The following is a 17,658-nucleotide window of genomic DNA, read 5'->3' as shown; positions in this document are numbered from 1 at the left end:
TAGTATATTATATAGATATAAATAGATAGATATTGATGATTCTACTTTTTCACTTTCCGATACATTTCTCATTTCCAATACGCTATATTCCATTTTTCTTAAAACTCATATTTTTAATCAAACACCACTATAATTTTTAGAAAAGAGGGAGTAGATTATAACCCTTTTAAAGATATTTTAGATAACAATTTTAGTCCCTAAAAAAAAAACAATTTTAGTCCCTAAAAAAAAAACAATTTTAGTCTTTAGACAAGTTAATGAGATTTGAGGCGAAGATAACACAACGGGTAGTATAATTCAAGTAGGAGCAAAAGATTCAATGTGCCTACTCTTTTCTTTGTGAACCACTCGCCTTCAAAACATGAAAAAACAACACTCGCAATTTTCCCAACTCATAACCTTCAAATCCGCTCTGATGTAAGGCTAAACTCACTTCTTCACAATTAAAACAAAGATGACATCCATGATTTCAATCGGTCTCTCTTCAACACCCAAATCCCGCCATTTTTCTCTCTCCAAAGCCTTCTCAATCACCCCTTCTTCCTCCATTAACGTCGTCTCGTCTTTTAATTTGAGAAGTTCTAGGGTTAGAATTAGGGGTATACAAGCTAGCAGCAGTAGCATCGATGTTGCGTCGTCTTTTAAGCCCGGAAAATTGGTGGAGAGTGATAAGCTTCCGGCGGATGTTCGAACGCGGGCAATGGATGCCATTGATTCTTGCGGAGGAAGGGTTACTATCGGTGATGTCTCTAGCAAAGCTGGACTTAAATTGAATGAAGCTCAAAAGGCTTTGCAAGCTCTTGCTGCTGATACCGATGGCTTCTTAGAGGTATATTGATAGAAATTGTTTTTGGTATAATTTTCATTTTTTTTTTAGTAATTTTATTTTCTGTTCATTGATTTAATTTACTTTTGTTGGTTTAGTAGTTTGTAATTGTTACATTATGCTGAGATGGTTTCATTAGATTGTATTTGAAATTGAATTTAATAGATGTTAGTAAGAATGTGAAAATTGCGAGAAGTTTTGCGCTTTTCTTAATGCCATTTGTGATATACTCCGTATGTCACTTGCTGCGCGCAATGAGGGTCATATTTAGAAAATTAAGGAGACTTTTCAGTCATGGTGTCGGACTATTATCATGAATGCCTAGAAATTCTGCGCCTTTTCGTAGTTGACCACGTGGATTCATACCTCAATACAGTGGCAGTGTTTTACGCTCTTAGCTTGAAGGAACCAGGGTTTACATGGGTATTTACTGCTTGATTAATATATGTCACTTCAATTGAGAAGAGAAAACATCCCTGATGCAAATTTCATCATCTAGTTAAATCCTCAATTATCTGTTCATGTGTGTTAAGTATCAATTACCTATTTATGTTGGTGGTAAGACTGATAACTATATGCTTTGCACCTATAATGTCTCAGTATAGGTGATTTAGTGTTCAGGTTAAACTTGAAAGTACTGTTTGCTGATTCAAGATTATTGATTGTGTCCCTTCTTTATGCGCCACCTCCACAATTTATTTTTCAAGAATTTTATGAATGTCATTTGATTTGCTTGCCTTTGAAAGTGTGTGTTTATAGTTCTTCATGTTCAGTGTTTTATTCCAATTGTTTACCAGGTCTCAGACGAAGGTGATGTTCTCTATGTTTTCCCAAAGGATTACCGTTCAAGGCTTGTGGGTAAATCATTTAGGATGAAAATTGAACCCTGGGCTGATAAGGCGAAGGTATTATCATCTTTAGTATCTTGGCAATCAATGTTGTTTTCTGGGATTTGTCTTCTTGTCAACGTTTCTTCTAACTTTTTGGCAGTCTGGAGCTGAGTATTTGATAAGGGTTTCATTTGGGACAACGTTAATTGCTTCAATCGTTCTTGTGTTTACAGCAATCCTTATAGCTGCCTCGAGTGGAAGGTATGTTTTAATCCCATATCCGCACGTCGTCATCATACTCTCTTCTTTCTGGAATCCAGTACCACTAATGAATTTTCTGTACATGTTGGTTTTGACAGTGATGATGACAGTCGTAAGAGGCGTGGAGGCAGATCATTTAGTTCGGGTCCGAATATCAACTTCTTTTTTAATCCAGCTGATTTATTTTGGTAAAATTTTGTTCTATCACATAATTATTATGCTGTGTACAGTATGTAATACTGTGCCCTCTCCTATTTCTATAACATGTCACTGTTAAACAAGAATTACTTTGGAGTTTGGACCAAGGCTCGAAGTTCTTTATTATGTAATAACTTTTATGGAATCTGATGTCCCTTTTCATTTGCTTCAATTTCTGGTTATTCATAAATCTCATAGACTTTCCTTGCAAAAGTATATTAAAGTTGCTTAAGGAATTTGCTTCCATCATTCCTTTTAGGTACACTGATAGAAATTACTATAGGAGACCACAAAGACGAGGGAATAGTGAAGGCTTGAACTTCATTGAGTCCGTAAGTCAGAATACCACTTCAATGCTGCTTGGCTACCTTCTGATCATGGAAAATGTTTTAACATATTGCTATGATGTAGGTTTTCTCATTTGTATTTGGTGACGGTGATCCAAATCAAGGAATTGAAGAAGAGAGATGGAAACTGGTAACATTTTATCACTGTATCTAGTGGTCCGTTGGTTTCTATGTTTTATGCTGTGTTCTAAGCTAGTACTCCTCCCTCTCAGACGTGTACATGATTCTCTTCTCTTCCCAATCTTTTCAATATTGATTCCGTTTTTCTGGGGGTTGGGGAGGGTAGGTTTCTTCAAAGATTTTCTGAAATATATTTGGTCGTTATAGCAGTGTATGAAAAAGTGCGCTTTAAGCGCGCTGGGGTAACACGCTTTATTAGTCATAGGCGAAGCGTTTTGGAAGAAGCGCATGAAGCGTGCTCCTCATTAAAATACTTCTTTCTGTTTTTATTTATGTTGGAAACTTCTTTTGTACTACCTCTGTTCCTTAATGTTCTTTACGCTTTCGAATATGTGTCCAAAGTATGAAAACTTTGACCGTGGATTCCCATTGTTACATACATCAAAATGTTATCATGTAAGATCTTGTTAGATTGGTCTCGTTATGTATTTTCAAAATATCAAATTTTTATAATTTTTTCACATACGAAAATGAATATATAAGTCGTTAAATATGGCATTGGAGTCCGTGCAAATAGTAATCGTAAAGAACATTAAGGAACGGAGGTAGTATGTTATTTACTGTATTCTTGACCACACCATAAATTTTTTAACATTTAGAAAGTAGGCCAAGAGTCCTAAAGAAAAAAAAAAGAAAAGAAAAGAAAAGAAGAAGACAAAGATAAATGATCAACCAACCCTAGATAGTGCATGATAAACAAGATGTTATATGCTCTGAAGAAAATCTGATGCTTATACATTTTTGTGGCTTAAATACTCTATTATAGATATATATGCACAATAGTAAAGAAACCTGTAATTTTTAAAAGTGGCTTCACTTCGATGAGGCGCCCCCGTTGCGTTTGCGTCTTACGCTTAGGCTCCAGGACTCTTATCTCTTTAGTACGCCTTGTACTTTTTATACACTGCTTTATAGTCATGTGTGGTGTTTGTTTTCTGTGTTGAGAAATTCATAAATGCTATAGTTTTCTTTTATGACGATCTGAAGCTCAGACAATGTGTATGGGCATAAGATGAAAGATGTCATTGTTTTAGGACGTTAGGTAACTTAGGTTGCTCCAGACCTTATGAAATATGAAATACTACTGAATTTGTCAATTATAGACAACAGCACACCACTCACAACAAACCGCCCCCCTGCAGGAAATTTCATGAATGATCTGATGTTAGTATTGCTGAATGTACCAAAAAGAGAATCAGTTATCTTAGAGAATATTGTGTCAAACTTCTTGTCACATTGGACGATCTTTGATGCAAGAGTGAATTAGGCTTTTGTTTGAGAAGAGGCGAAACTACTGAGGTAATAGGGCTTACCTTCTCAGTTGAATTAGTTCTCAGCCCAAACCCTTTCCTGACTAATCTTAATAAGATCTGATATATAAGTAATGAACTGCTCATATGTAATTATCATGAATTTGAATCTTGGTTGCGATTGTGGTAATGGTCGCAGAACCACTTTCGCAGGCAATGCTGATGGTTTGCGCTTTCTCGGCTGTTGCGGCCTAATATCTTGGCCGTGGTAAGCTCAAAAACATATACTCCTCCATATTCTTTTAGGAGTTACAATTACTACTTCCGGACGTTCTTTTTTAGGAGTTACAATTCCATTTTTGGTATTTTTTACACCCACTCCCTAATTGTTCATTATTTCCTACTTTCATATGAGCCCAATTAAATCACAAAAAAAAAAAAAAATCAATTTTGTTAACTTATTACACTCCACTTGGTTTTTTTTTTCTTCTTTTTCCTATTTCTTTATTGTCTAACCCCCACTTGCATCATTATTATATCAAATTCAACTATTTTTCCTTAATACTTGTGCCGGTCCGTAACTCATAAAAAAATACGGAGGGAGTACATCGAGGTTACTACACGATATGCATCCGAGATCAATACCATGGTGATGATACGAGAATCATTGATCACCGTGAAACTCACGCGTTGGGTTTTCTCATTCCGACCTATTTGTCGCGTTTGTGTTTTAACTTCTTTTTTTTGTCTTACCAATTTGGTCAAATGGCTGTAATTAAATTAATGGATGAACTTGTCAATGAGTTGATCTTCTCTAGTTTGTTCTGTTCTCAATTTTTCATTTCGGCTTTTGTGTCCTTGCAAAATATAATCCTTTGGCTTGTGAATTTTCGGTAAACCATTGGTTCTTAATTGTTCTACTGTCCTTTTTGCATTGGGTTGATGGTACGCTGGTCTTTTGTGTTTACTCAAAATATATACTAGTTAAATTGTTTGATTTGATGGAAGAATGTTCACATGCAGATCGTCATTTCACTGCCTTAATTTGAATTTTTAATGATTTTGGCAGATAGGACAGTATATAGTCTCAAATGGTGGCGTGATAATAGCTGAAGAACTTGCACCATATTTGGATTTGCAGACAGAAGAGGTAAGTTCCTGGTTGCTCTGCAACCAGTATTTAGTTTGCTGACTTGCTGGCATTAATTGTTCTTGTAGCAGCCAGCAGGCTATAATAGTATAATCTTTAGAAATGCATCATTGCTGCAAAGTTTTAGTTTAAGATGAAAGGAGCTTTGGAAGAAACGCAGTAATTACATCAGTGGAGTTAACAATGTGTCAGACAAACAAAGGCATGGAACACTATAAACTTCCCTTATTTAATTATACCAACGGGCCTCCAGTATGTTTTACTTGTTTACAGGAATCCTAGATGTGTATATGCATTGCTTTTCCTATTTTTCATTTCCTGGTGTTTTCTGCTTAATTTACTTTTGTAAACTTAATTCCGTTGAAATAGTTTTTTCCTGAATAATTAAGAATGGCTCATGTAATCAAAACGGCCATGCATGATCATAAGCCTATCAGTAGAAAGCTGTTATTCAACCAGTGCTTATTTTGCTAAAACATTAGAACTTTATTTAGTAACCTCAAATTTTGTTTCCTAAAATCTTTGAAATTTATATGTTACTCATGTTCTCATTTTCTATGGAGCTCTGTTATCAACACAAATTCTGGCCTTTCCATCATTGACCTATGCTACCACCCTCATAAAATGTGATCCACTGTTGCATGTTTATTGTTTGCTAAGAAATACTATGAAAGCATACATCCATACAGTAAATATCATTATTGCCTTAATATAGTTGCATACTTCTTGTAAGATCTTTAGTTATAGGGGTGGAAAGCGGAATGTAATTTACTGGAACCTCTTTAAAGAGATCAAAGTTGGAGGCTGGAATTGATCTGGTGGATATCTTTTAAGATGGCTTCTTTTGTAAGCTATGCCGTCTGGTTGGACGCCATAGATGAAACTCAATTGAGCTTTTAAAGAAATCTTGACAAATAAAGGTAAACGTAGCCTTGTAGAGAAGATAGAGAAGGAGAAAAAGTAAAAGGGGAAGAGACTGTTTAAGATATGGCGGGACTTGGGCATGTGAGTTTTATTTCTGAATTCAAAAGTCAAAACACCTTTATTTAAAGTAAAGATATCTCTAATTACATGAAATGGCCAGAGATACACAACTCAGAAGTTAGGCAAAAAATTAAGGTAATTACATAGTCCACCTTTCTTCTTGAAGACGGATTTTTTACTACTATGCTTAAGTCCTAATTTTGTGAGTTACAAAAATCTACATACTTCTGTGAAGTAACAGATTTACAAACTTGAAAATACTTCTTTCAAAATTTCTGTCTGCTTATAATTGAAAACGGAAAAATATTCAGGTTGCTTTAAGTTGTGTGTTGTATTTACTTATTTTGTAGTTTCCTAAGTTATTTCTATAGTTTATTCTGTGAACCTTTGAGCACATACAGTAGTTTTGCTAACATGTTTTTCTTTCTAATTAGCATGTTGCTACTTACCACATTGTTAATAATTAGGCTTTCGTTGTCCTTTCAGAGTGATGAATCATATATATTACCTGTCCTTCTGCGGTTTGACGGCCAGCCAGAAGTAGATGAAGAGGTTTGTTTACTTTTTTGTACAGTACTATTAGAGCTTTGTGCCTTGACCCAGTTCTCATGATCCAACCACATTAACAAATTTGATATAGTCTCCACTAGTCAATGTGGTGCTTCTCATTTGGGTTATAATCCATTGAACTAAATGTCCCGCTAAATTGTTCGCTACTTATTAGCTTTAAAGTAGTGGTGCAAGTGAATACCTTTTCGATTAAGGGTCTAATGTAAGCGACCTTTTTTGTTATTGTGAGGTTAAGGCTAGGAGATCCTCATTGTTTTGTACAAATAGGTTGTTTACATTTGATCTCTCCTTGCCTAGGCCACCATAGGTGGGGTCTCATTAGTGTCATTGGGCTAGTGTGATACGTTACCAATTTTCTTGCAACCTTTCTTTCAATTGCAGGGAAATATTTTATACAGGTTTCCATCACTTCAGCGAACTGCTTCCTCGATAAGAACTGGAAAGAAAGATTATGTCGGGAAACGATTATCTGCTTTTGATGGAATAGTACAAAAGTTCTTTAAAGAGAATAAGTGGCAATTCAGGTATGTTTCAGTAGCATTGAGGTCTGATGCCTTTCCTTTTCAGCAACCCATTTGAGTTTTCCACTGTGGTTACTTGCAGCAAAACCAGTTATACGGAGAGGGCAATGGTTATTGGACTGGGCGGGCTGAATTTGTTTGGAGTGGTTATTCTTTCAACAATTCTTAAGTATGGCTCTATCAAACTGTTCTCTCTCTTTTTTTTTGGTTTCTTCGGTTATTGCACATTTTCTAACGTCTAATCTTTCATTGTTTGTTAATTATTATTTTAAGGGAAATGGCGGTAAAACCTAGTGGATTCCTCTCGTTAGTTTCGTCATTGTTGCCTCTGCTTCAGGTTTGTCTTGATCTTGTCCCATAGTACTGCTTGCTAATTGATGCCATTGTAATATTCACTTAACCTATTAGAAAGTATATTTAACAAAAGTTAGCATGTTTTTCTTGTGTATTTCTGTTGGAACATACATATGTAAGAACCTATCTTTCTCCTTATTTACCTCTCCTTTGAAAGGCATGACTTTACCCTTTTCGCTAACCCAGCTATCTTAACATTTTTTTTATTTGGGTACCAATGACTACACCTCTCCCCCCCCCCCCCCCTCTTTGTGCTAATTTGAGCTTGTATTTAAAGAACATATAAGTTCCTTTTGGATGCTTGACTGTCTTCTGCTTTATCCACAAGCATTTCATTACTATTATCTCTAACATGTCTTCCTGCTTTAGATTCTGTTCTCTATCTCTACCCTAAAAAGAGACATTCCGAATCATGCATAATTTCATATACATAGGCCCCGTTCTATTCGACTTATTTTGTCTGAACTTATATTATTTGAACTTAAGTTAACTTATTTTATACGAAATAAACTTATTTGTGTATGAAAATGTCTGAGAAATTTTTTTTTCTGAACATATATTATCTGAACTTATCTGAACTTATTTTGTCTGAAATAAGTTGAAATAAGTCGAACAGATAAGCCGAATAGAACAGAGCCATGTTCTTGGGGTGTTACTGTTGTTTGGCATTAGTAGATTTGTTCGAGTGGAATATGTGGAATTAGTTTGAGGAACTTCAATTGTTAATTATTTGTCTAATTTCAAAGCAAAATCTTTTAGGTTTATGCTGGCTCTTTCTTTGCAATACCCTTGGTTCGCTGGTTTGTCACTGGCAAGAAAAATTCTGAAATAGAAAAAAGGAATCAAGTGAGAATACTACGAGCTCAGGCACTTGAATCTCCCGATGTTTCTCTAAGGGGCAAGGTTAGTCTTCCCGTGCACATTTTCAGTTAACCTTTAGTGACTTTTATGTCATCGCTAGATGGCTTTGCTGAAATTGTCAATTAAACATGAAAGGTCTTAGTTTTTTCATGAAGTATTATTTTATTTTCTGCTTGTATTTGATCTTGGGAGTGTTTGGTAGAGAGAGGATTGAAACAAAGGTTTTTTGTTGGAAATTAGAATGTGCTAACTAGTTTTCAGTTATGCAAAGGTAACAATAATTATAGAGAATTAAGCAAACAACCAAGTATGATGAAGGGAAAAACAACAAGAACAACATAAGATTCCGTGGGAACCCACCCGGAGACAACCCACTAACATGGCCTATTTAGTAATCTAATGGACATGGATGATGATTACAAGCAATTCAATCTCAAGAATGCTCCTTCAAAGACTCCAGCCTCCGACCTTCGTACCGTGGTTGACGCCACCTTAGTTTTAAAAAGTGCGAAGCGCAAAAGGGCCCGGGAGCTTAAGCGCAAAGCGAAAGCGCACTCTATTCGTAGGCATAGCGTACCCGGAAAAAAATAATAAAATTTCAAAAGTTCAGAAAAGATGACGAAAATATGGAAAGAATATATGAAAAAAAAAGAGAAATCGAAAAGATGAAAGAAAAATTCATAATCCGACCGGAGAAATCCGGCGAGAAGGTAAGAGAAATCCGGCTACGGGAGAAAATTGCACTAGGGTTATGGCATTGAAGGTTGGGTCATAGCAATACTGAATCCCTCCGTATGTTATCCAAAAACTAGTTTGTCAAAGATATTCCAATATTACATGAGTGTAATGATCTTTGTGGAACATGCCAGCTTGGGAAGATGCACAAATTTCCATTTCCCAAGGATGGAGAATGGAGAGCGACTAGAAAATTAGAACTTGTGCACAAAGACGTTTGTGGCCCAATGAAGACCCTTTCAATGGATGGAAGTAAGTATTTTATTCTTTATAGATGATTTGAAGAGAATGACTTGGGTAAACTTTATGAGAGAAGTCATAAGTTTTTTTCTATTTTCATTAAATGGAAAATTCTTGTGGAGAATCAAAGTGGATTTTCGCTAAAATCCATAAGCGATAATGGCACCGAGTATACCTCTAAAATTTTGATAAATTTTGTCAAGATGAAGGAGTTGAGCACCAACTTAAAGTTACATATACATCACTATGATGTTTCCTAAAGGAGAAATAGGATTGTAATGGAAATTGATAGATGTTTGCTTGAAGAGAAAGGACTTCCAAAGAAGTTATGGGCCACCTCAGTTCATATTCAAGATCGAGGAATTACCAAGGCTGTCAAATGCATGACACCTCTAGAAGCTTGGTCTGGGTATAAGCCATCAATAAAACATTTTCGTGTATCCGGGAGCAAATGTTATTTTCACATTCAAGATCAGAGAGCAAGTTAGATGTTAATGTTAAGATAGGAATATTTAATCAAAAGGTTACAGAATTCTCAATCTAGAAAATGAGAAAGTTGCCAAAATCGAGATGTTACTTTTGTCGAAGATGCATTGTGGAATTGGGAAACAAAGAAAGAAGAAAAGAGACACATAAATATTCCAATAATAGGAACAACTCCTTTACTAAATGAAAGCGAAATTGATTTACCTCATACACCATTAAGTTCACCACGAGCACCATCCTCTTCGCAGATTACACCAAATAATATGAATGTCACTGGTCTTAGAGGAAAGAAGTCCATCACAGAGTTGTATGCAAGATTTCCGGAGATTAATGATATTGAAGATTTGGAATCTTATCATGTAGCAATCATTGAGCCCACTCATTATAATGAAGCAGTTCAATTTTCATAATGGAGGGCTGCCATGAAAGAAGAAATTCGAATGATTGAAAAAAAAATAAAACTTGGGAACTAGTTGAGAAACGTCCTCATAAGAAAGCCATTGGAGTCAATTGGATTTACAAGATCAAATTCAATCCCGATGACACCATTTTAAAGTATGAAGCAAGACTTGTTGTCAAGGGTTATTCTTAACAATCCGGCATCGGTTACAATGAGATATTTGCGCCTGTTTCAAGACATGACACTACACGAGCTGCTTTTGCCCGGCCTCATGACACTACATGATAAATTTGAAATGCTGATGCAGAGATGTTTTAGTATTAAAACCTCTTGTTTACCTGAGAAGGAATCTTTGCTCTGTCTGAGTATGTGTCACCATTAATCTTGTTTACCCAAAATAGTGATAAAAATTAAATCAAATTCCAACACCAACCTAAGTCTAGTGGTGATGTGGTCACATTATGGACTTGTTTTTGACAGTGTAGGGCACAGCACCACCTACTGTGCGTGTGCAAGGCAATAATTTAGTAGAATTATGATCTCCTTTGAATAGGGTTCTTCATAACTCTTGCTGTTTTGCTTAGGTAGTGTGTGGTTTTTCTTCTCCCTTATGAATTGCTTTTACGCGTGCCAAAAAATATGTTTTGTGAATATTTCTTAGTTGCTGTAGAATTCTTGTTAGCAGGAACTTCTTTCTGTAAAGTTGTACTTTATTTTCAGATTACGAATTTGAGTTTCTGAGCGGAAGCTGGAGGTTTTGGTCTCCTAAAGGATTTCCTTTACCACTTTTAAATTGGAAGCAACTTCAAATTTGTCAACTCTTTGTTTTGTTAGTGCAAGCAAGTTATTAAGGTTGAAGTCCGTTAAGAGTGAATCTAAACACCTTTCTTTTGAATTTTTTTGACTGAGTGAATCTTAAATATTGATGAAAATCGAACTTAAATTTTTGGTGAGTGAATCTATCTAAAACATGAGCTTATCCTTCAGCTAGCAAATATATACTTTCTTATTTATCTTGATAGATTTCTTTTGTTTGGAGGCGGGTAGGCTGGAAAGAGGTTTCTAGCTTAGCTGACATTTGTGAAGAATCTCCTTCCACTATTTCCATTTACCAGATTATATTGATAATCTCAACTCTCAAGAGCCAACTGTGGTTCTTTTACTCAATAGTGTCTATCACATCTGTTTCCTGGAGGTCATGAACAACAATCAAGAATGTGTTATAATTGTCCTCTTTGTATGTCTTTACTAATTAGAGTAGAGCCTAAGAAATTCTTGGTCTTTGTTATTACGCCTGTGGTTTCCAATGCTGACTTACATGCCCTTTGTTTCATAATTGAGTCGCAATCTGTAGAATTCATAATATGCATAATTTATTTGGCTTTCCTGTTTTAGTTTACATGTTTAGGTTTGCCTCCTAGCTAAGACCCACTAACATGATTATTATTATTGACCTGTTTAATCATTAATTTTCACAAGCTAACGTGACTATTATTCAGCTTCTGAGTGCTAGGGACATGGCACAGAGAACAGTCATTGGTAAGGAGAGGATTGTATACAGCACAGAAAAGGGTCTAGATGAGCAAGACTATGAAGCACGGGAATGGAACAGAAAATTTGAAGAACTTGAGAGGTCTGACTGACAAGAACGTACTGACCTGTAAATTTATTATTTTTGCTAGCCCAAGGTGTAGAGTGATGGAGATAGTATTTATGTACTTAAGGAAAGGAAAAGAAAAACTTCTTAGTTCACTACTTGTCGACATTGGTTAAAACTGAGTCCCATATGTAGTTTGCCTTCATACATGTTCGTTCAATTCGGACATGGTCTGTCTGTACAGTATGGTTAATATGACTGAAGGCAATTTCAACGTGGGACAGTGGTGGCTGTGTGGAACTTTCTCGATGAATTCACTAGCATTGCGGCATTCACTCTTGTTTGCATAATAAGTTTTAAGTCTTTTAGCTGTAGGATTGTAAATTTTCAGTGACCGTTAATTCAATATACTATTTGATTCTTTTGGCGATTAGCGGGAATTTTCTATGTACTAGAATCGAATCCAGACTGTTGGGTGTATCGTCGTAGCAAATGACAGTGTAGAGAGTTGAAGGATTTGTGAATATTCACAGTATATTTAATCAAATTGAGAGCATAAAAGGATCATTGGCTAAGAACAATAGCATAAACTATATGCAATTATGCATTCAAATAAAATTCTAAAGATGGATGTTACAATTAGTGGTAGATTAGTAGACATCTAAATACCCCATGGAAGGAAATACGGGTTGTTCGGGTTGCATGCGTACATGAAATGGAACTTATTAATATCAACAAATCCTACAATCATGATACCAATGGAAGGCAAAAGATTTTTTGCATAACTTGAGACTTATGGCTGACCATGATGCTAATGGAGGGCATATGAATGTTGGAAAATTGGGCAACCAAGTATGGAGGGAATTGGGCAAAAAAATCAAGAAGATTAACTCAACTTTCTAGAGAGAGAAAGTTAGAGAGAAAGTTAGAGAGAAAAGAAGTCAAATTAGAATTGAACTTAAATCAACCCTAGATCAACATGGAGGAGGAGACGCCGTCTCCTGATCCAAATGATCAAGAAATGGATTATGATCGTAATAACGAGAGCAACATGCAACATCATCCAGAGATTCATATGTACGATGTGGAAAGTAAGTCCACAAAAAATCAAGACACAGAGGAAGGATCAAAAGAAAAACCCAAAAAAATCATTACTCTAGGTATCTCTTTTAGGGAAGCAGTCAAGAAATCAACACAATGGTTTGAGGAGGCAAAAGGAATTGTAGAAGCATCGAAGAACTGGAATGATGAAGGAGAGGACACAGCGCCAGAAGGTAATCTTGTGGTTAAATTTGATAAAAATACCTTATCTAGGTTACGAAATCCATGGAAATATACTTTAATGGGGAAGTGTTTAGGTATAAATGTTAGATCTGCTTATATGGATACTAGGGTCCGAGCAATGTGGAGAATTAAGGGTTCTCTAGAAATAATTGATGTAGGAAAAGGAGTTTTCTTCTTTCGATTCTCTACTGAGGAAGATTATGAAAAAGCTTTATTTGGGGGTCCATGTTTTATCCTAGATCATTATCTCATGTTAACCACTTGGAGACCAAATTTTAGGCCATCGATTAATGAATTTGACAAAATCACAGTTTGGGCTAGGTTTGCGGAATTGCCGGTAGAATACTATGATAAGGAAGCTCTATTCTGTATTGCAAGATTAGTTGGTAAACCTATTAGAGTGGACTATGCCACGGATAAATTAACTAGAGCTAGGTACGCGAGAGCTTGTATTGAGGTGCAGCTAGATAAACCCCTAATTACTAAGATTTGGGTTGGAGGAGACTGGCAGATAATAGTATACGAGAATTTGGACACGTTATGTTTTGAATGTGGGAGACTAGGTCACGTTAAACAAAACTGCTTAAATAATAAACATTTACAAGGCACTAATCTTAGTACTAGTACACTAAGCGAAAAAAATAATTCTCTTACCTTGTATGATGGGGAAACAGAGAAACAAGTGGAATTAGAAAGAAACCCAAATCAAAAAAAAAATACTATCAATGTAGAAAATCAGAACTATGGTCCATGGACTTTGGTGACCAATAAAAAACTAATAAACAAAGAGTTGATAGTACAAGAGGAAGATTTGGAGGACATCCCTCGTATAACTCGAGAATTAATGACTACGGAATTTTTTTAATAAACCAACATAATAACTCCAGAATTAATTCGGCTTCTTCTTCTAAGAATGCAGGTGACTCTCCCTCTCCTTCTCTAACCCAATCAAAAGCTCAGTTGCCTTCAACCAATCACAACAACCCTTTTCAGATTTTAAATAATGTAGAAAATTTAATTCCTACTTCAGCAAGTAAGTCCATTGAAGGAAACAGTGAGTCCCAACACGTGGCACAAGGCTCGAAGCAACCAGGGGAAGCAGCATTGGGCATTCATGCTTTAAACTTTTCCACTTCTCCTAAAATTTTTCCTTTAAATGAATCAATCTCAGTATCTCAAAATCACTTCTCTTCTTCTTCTTCTTCTTCTTCTTCTCACTCTCTCTCCTCTCTCAAAAGCAAAACTTCTTCAACTTCTTCTACTGTAATTGTTCATGGAGTCCAATTACCCAGGGAAATCGGCTTGCATGTCTCAAACAGTTCCACCCCTAAACACTTACCAGAGAAGATCCCAGGAAATCAAGAAAAGGAAGGACTTTGGAAGGATTCCGGTCAATATTCCGAAAATATTGCCGGAGGATCCATGGGAGTTGAGACCACCAAAAACTCTGAATTTGTTCCCCACAACGCCGATATCAACATGCATGAACAGGAAAGCACCACCAGCAACCATAGGAGAGCTGAGGAGCAGCTTGAGGTCTCTCAACACTCTCAATTACAAGGGACCACCATACTCAGTACCTATGAGATTTCAACGCCGAAATTCGGAGAGAAATCCACATGCACCAATAGCGGTGGGTCCACGTCAGGGAGCAGGCAGGAAGAATTGGGTGTTCGGACCTCCTACTCGAACTCCGGTTCTGAACCGCCAACCTCTTCCACCACTTCCAAGAGGAGTTCCCATTGTTCCCTTGCGCTTCGAAACTCAAGGTCAAGACATGGGCCATCACGAACGCCTTACAACAATGTATGTCACCAGGGAGGAGGTGGTAGGTCTACAAATTCAGGCCAGGTATTGGAATCCAGTGTTGAGTCAGAGTCAGATATTTACTTATCTAACTCCAATCCGAGTGGAGGATATTCCGATCACAGGAAAGCAACAATTTTGGAAGGATTGGGAGAATTATTGGGTCCACCGTCCTCTGGATCCCATTAATCCGTACCGAATTAATTTTTCCATGCCAAGACCTGATTTAAAGATGAAGATCTGAATGTGGAATGTTCGTGGAGCTTGTAGGGATCTGTTCTTGACTCATGCAAAAGAGATAGTGACGACTCAACACCCAGACATTTTCATCTTCTTGGAGACTAAGTCAGATGCTTCCAGAGGAAGGGAGGTAATGAAATTTCTCAACTACGACGATTGTAGGGCCATAAGACCAGCTGACAAAAGGGGGGGCATTTGGTTGTTCTGGAAAAACTCAGTGGATTTAATTGATTTTGATGCTGAGAACAACCATTTTCACTCGCTTTTTCACTTCAAAAATTTGGGGAAAGAGGCCATGGTCACAGGATTACATGCACCAAGTAATTCGGGGGCGAGACACATGTTTTGGAGAAACATGCAAGAAGATCTTCCCCCTCCTAATTCTCCGTGGCTAGTTCTTGGTGATTTTAATGAAGTCACGGCTCAATCAGAGAAGAAAGGGGGAAGACCTTTTAGACCTTCTCAATGCTCGGACTTGGTGAATTTCATGGACGATGCAGGGCTGGTTGATCTAGGGTTTAATGGTTGTCCCTATACATGGACTAATGCTCGTCATGGGGCGACCTTATTCAAGAGAGACTCGATCGTGCTCTGGTTAATTCAGTATGGCTAGATCTTTTCCCTTTTACTAAAGTTTTTCATCTTCCTCGCATTTTCTATGATCATGCTCCTATTTTAGTTTCACTTTCTAATAACTTTATTAATGGGAATTACCCTTTTAGATGTAAAGAAGTCTGGTTATCCCACCCTCAATTCTCCGAGTTTTTTGTTAGTAATTGGAAGCCACCTACCAACGATTTCTTGCAGGGAAGAGATAAATTTCTAAGTTCAATTTCTAATTGGAACCACAATATTTTTGGTAATCTAAAAAACAAAAAAAAGAATATTATGGCGCGTATTGAAGGGATTCAAATTTCTTTGAGTAAACACTACTCTCGTTTTCTTGTAAACGTAGAGGCTGATCTTTTACAAGAACTCAATGAGATTTATAAAAAGGAAAGAATAATTTGGGCTCAAAAAGCAGGGATTAATTGGAGAAAATTTGGAGATTTTAATACTAGATACTTTCATACCTTAGCTAAAATTAAGAAGTCAAAAGGGAAAATTTTAACTTTGAAGAATGATGCTGGATTTTGGATTACTGATAACAATGAGTTGAAAAACTTAGCCACCACCTATTTTACAAAACTGTTTACTACTTCTCATAGTTGTGGTAATTTAAATAGTTCTTCTATTAGTAATATTAGGTTAACCGAAAATGAAAAAAGATTATTGTCAGCTAAAGTTACCCTAGAAGAAGTTCACCACAATCTCTTTTGTATGGATCCCATTAAATCCCCAGGTCCTGATGGCATTCAGCCCATTTTCTTTCAAAGGCACTGGACTGAATTAGGGGATTCTATCTATAGATTCTGTCTTTCCTGTTTTGACAAAGGAGCAGTTCCATTGGATATCAATCACTCGTACGTCGCTTTAATTCCAAAAAACAGTGCTCCTACGAATATTTCATAATTTAGACATATAGGGTTATGTAATACTATTTACAAAATTGTTACAAAAATTTTGTCTTCTCGCTTAAAACTGGTCTTACACCGAATCGTTAGTCCGTTACAATCCAGTTTTATCAAAGGTAGGGGAATAGAGGATAACGTTATTTTAGTTAAAGAGATGGCCCACCACTTCCATAAAGCTAAGAAGAAAAAAAAAATTATGGCTTTAAAGTTAGATATTTCAAAAGCCTATGATAGTCTAGAGTGGGACTTTATAAGAGATACCTTACTTCACTTCGGGTTCCCGGACAATACTATTTCTTTAATTATGTCTTGTATAACCTCCACTTCAATTTCGGTATTGTGGAATGGGGAAATTTGTGATAGTTTTTATCCTTCGAAAGGTATACGTCAAGGTGATCCCCTTTCCTCGTACATCTTTGTTTTGTGCCTAGATAGATTATCCACTATGATTGAGGAACAAGTTAGTCAAGGACTTTGGAAACCCATATCCATTACCAAGAGCATTAAATTATCACATGTTTTCTATGCGGATGATGTTTTCCTATTTAGTATTGCCTCTGTGGACAATATGTGTAATATACTGAAAACTTTGGAGATCTTTGGTCAAAAGTCTGGTCTTAAAATAAGTATGCACAAATCCACCTTGATCTTTCCTGCTTCTCTACATCATTCAGTGAGGAAGGATATAGCTGCATCTTTTGGTCTAAAAATTTCTTCATGCTTTGGTAAATATCTAGGAGTTGATATTAGACCCAATAAGCTTAAGATTAGTAACTATCTACAACTTTTGGATAAATCTACGAGCAAAGTTAGAGGATGGCAAGCTAAACTTTTAAACATGGCAGGACGTTGTACTCTCATTAAATCTGTTCTTACACCCAACCTCTTTATGTGATGCAAACTAATGTCTTACCTCAATCCATTTTATATGATCTGGAAAAATGTAGCAGGAAATTTCTTTGGAACAAAATAGATAAAAACAGATACTTATCCAGAATTGCTTGGGCTAAAATCACTTGTTCAA

At 36.3% G+C, this 17,658-nt stretch overlaps 2 protein-coding genes across 2 annotated transcripts; both read left to right on the top strand.

Moving 5' to 3' along the window:
* The first annotated feature begins 282 nt into the window (after positions 1-282).
* On the top strand, positions 283-12,223 carry LOC110795601 (uncharacterized protein At5g03900, chloroplastic). Its single transcript, XM_022000623.2, has 13 exons — positions 283-829; positions 1,624-1,731; positions 1,817-1,917; positions 2,016-2,105; positions 2,375-2,447; positions 2,527-2,592; positions 4,962-5,042; positions 6,513-6,578; positions 6,978-7,120; positions 7,200-7,286; positions 7,391-7,454; positions 8,231-8,374; positions 11,693-12,223. The coding sequence occupies exons 1-13, from the start codon at positions 455-457 to the stop codon at positions 11,834-11,836; spliced, it is 1,542 nt and encodes a 513-aa protein (XP_021856315.1). The 5' UTR covers positions 283-454; the 3' UTR covers positions 11,837-12,223.
* A 2,901-nt stretch (positions 12,224-15,124) lies between these two features.
* LOC130471611 (uncharacterized) lies at positions 15,125-16,632 on the top strand. The gene is made up of 2 exons (XM_056841846.1): positions 15,125-15,723; positions 15,843-16,632. Exons 1-2 carry the CDS (start codon positions 15,125-15,127, stop codon positions 16,630-16,632), a joined length of 1,389 nt encoding a protein of 462 aa, XP_056697824.1.
* Positions 16,633-17,658: the final 1,026 nt, after the last annotated feature.

This window comes from Spinacia oleracea, chromosome 4 (genome assembly GCF_020520425.1).
Source record: "Spinacia oleracea cultivar Varoflay chromosome 4, BTI_SOV_V1, whole genome shotgun sequence".
Classification (NCBI taxonomy): domain Eukaryota; kingdom Viridiplantae; phylum Streptophyta; class Magnoliopsida; order Caryophyllales; family Amaranthaceae; genus Spinacia; species Spinacia oleracea.
This window is presented reverse-complemented; position numbering and strand designations above follow the sequence as displayed.

Coding starts and splice junctions, on each gene's coding strand:
- LOC130471611 (XM_056841846.1), top strand. CDS start 15,125: ATGTGGAATGTTCGTGGAGCTTGTAGGGATCTGTTCTTGACTCATGCA. Junction 15,724..15,842: donor ATCGTGCTCTGGTTAATTCA/GTATGGCTAGAT, acceptor TTACCCTTTTAG/ATGTAAAGAAGTCTGGTTAT.
- LOC110795601 (XM_022000623.2), top strand. CDS start 455: ATGACATCCATGATTTCAATCGGTCTCTCTTCAACACCCAAATCCCGC. Junction 2,448..2,526: donor GCTTGAACTTCATTGAGTCC/GTAAGTCAGAAT, acceptor GCTATGATGTAG/GTTTTCTCATTTGTATTTGG. Junction 2,593..4,961: donor AAGAAGAGAGATGGAAACTG/GTAACATTTTAT, acceptor TGATTTTGGCAG/ATAGGACAGTATATAGTCTC.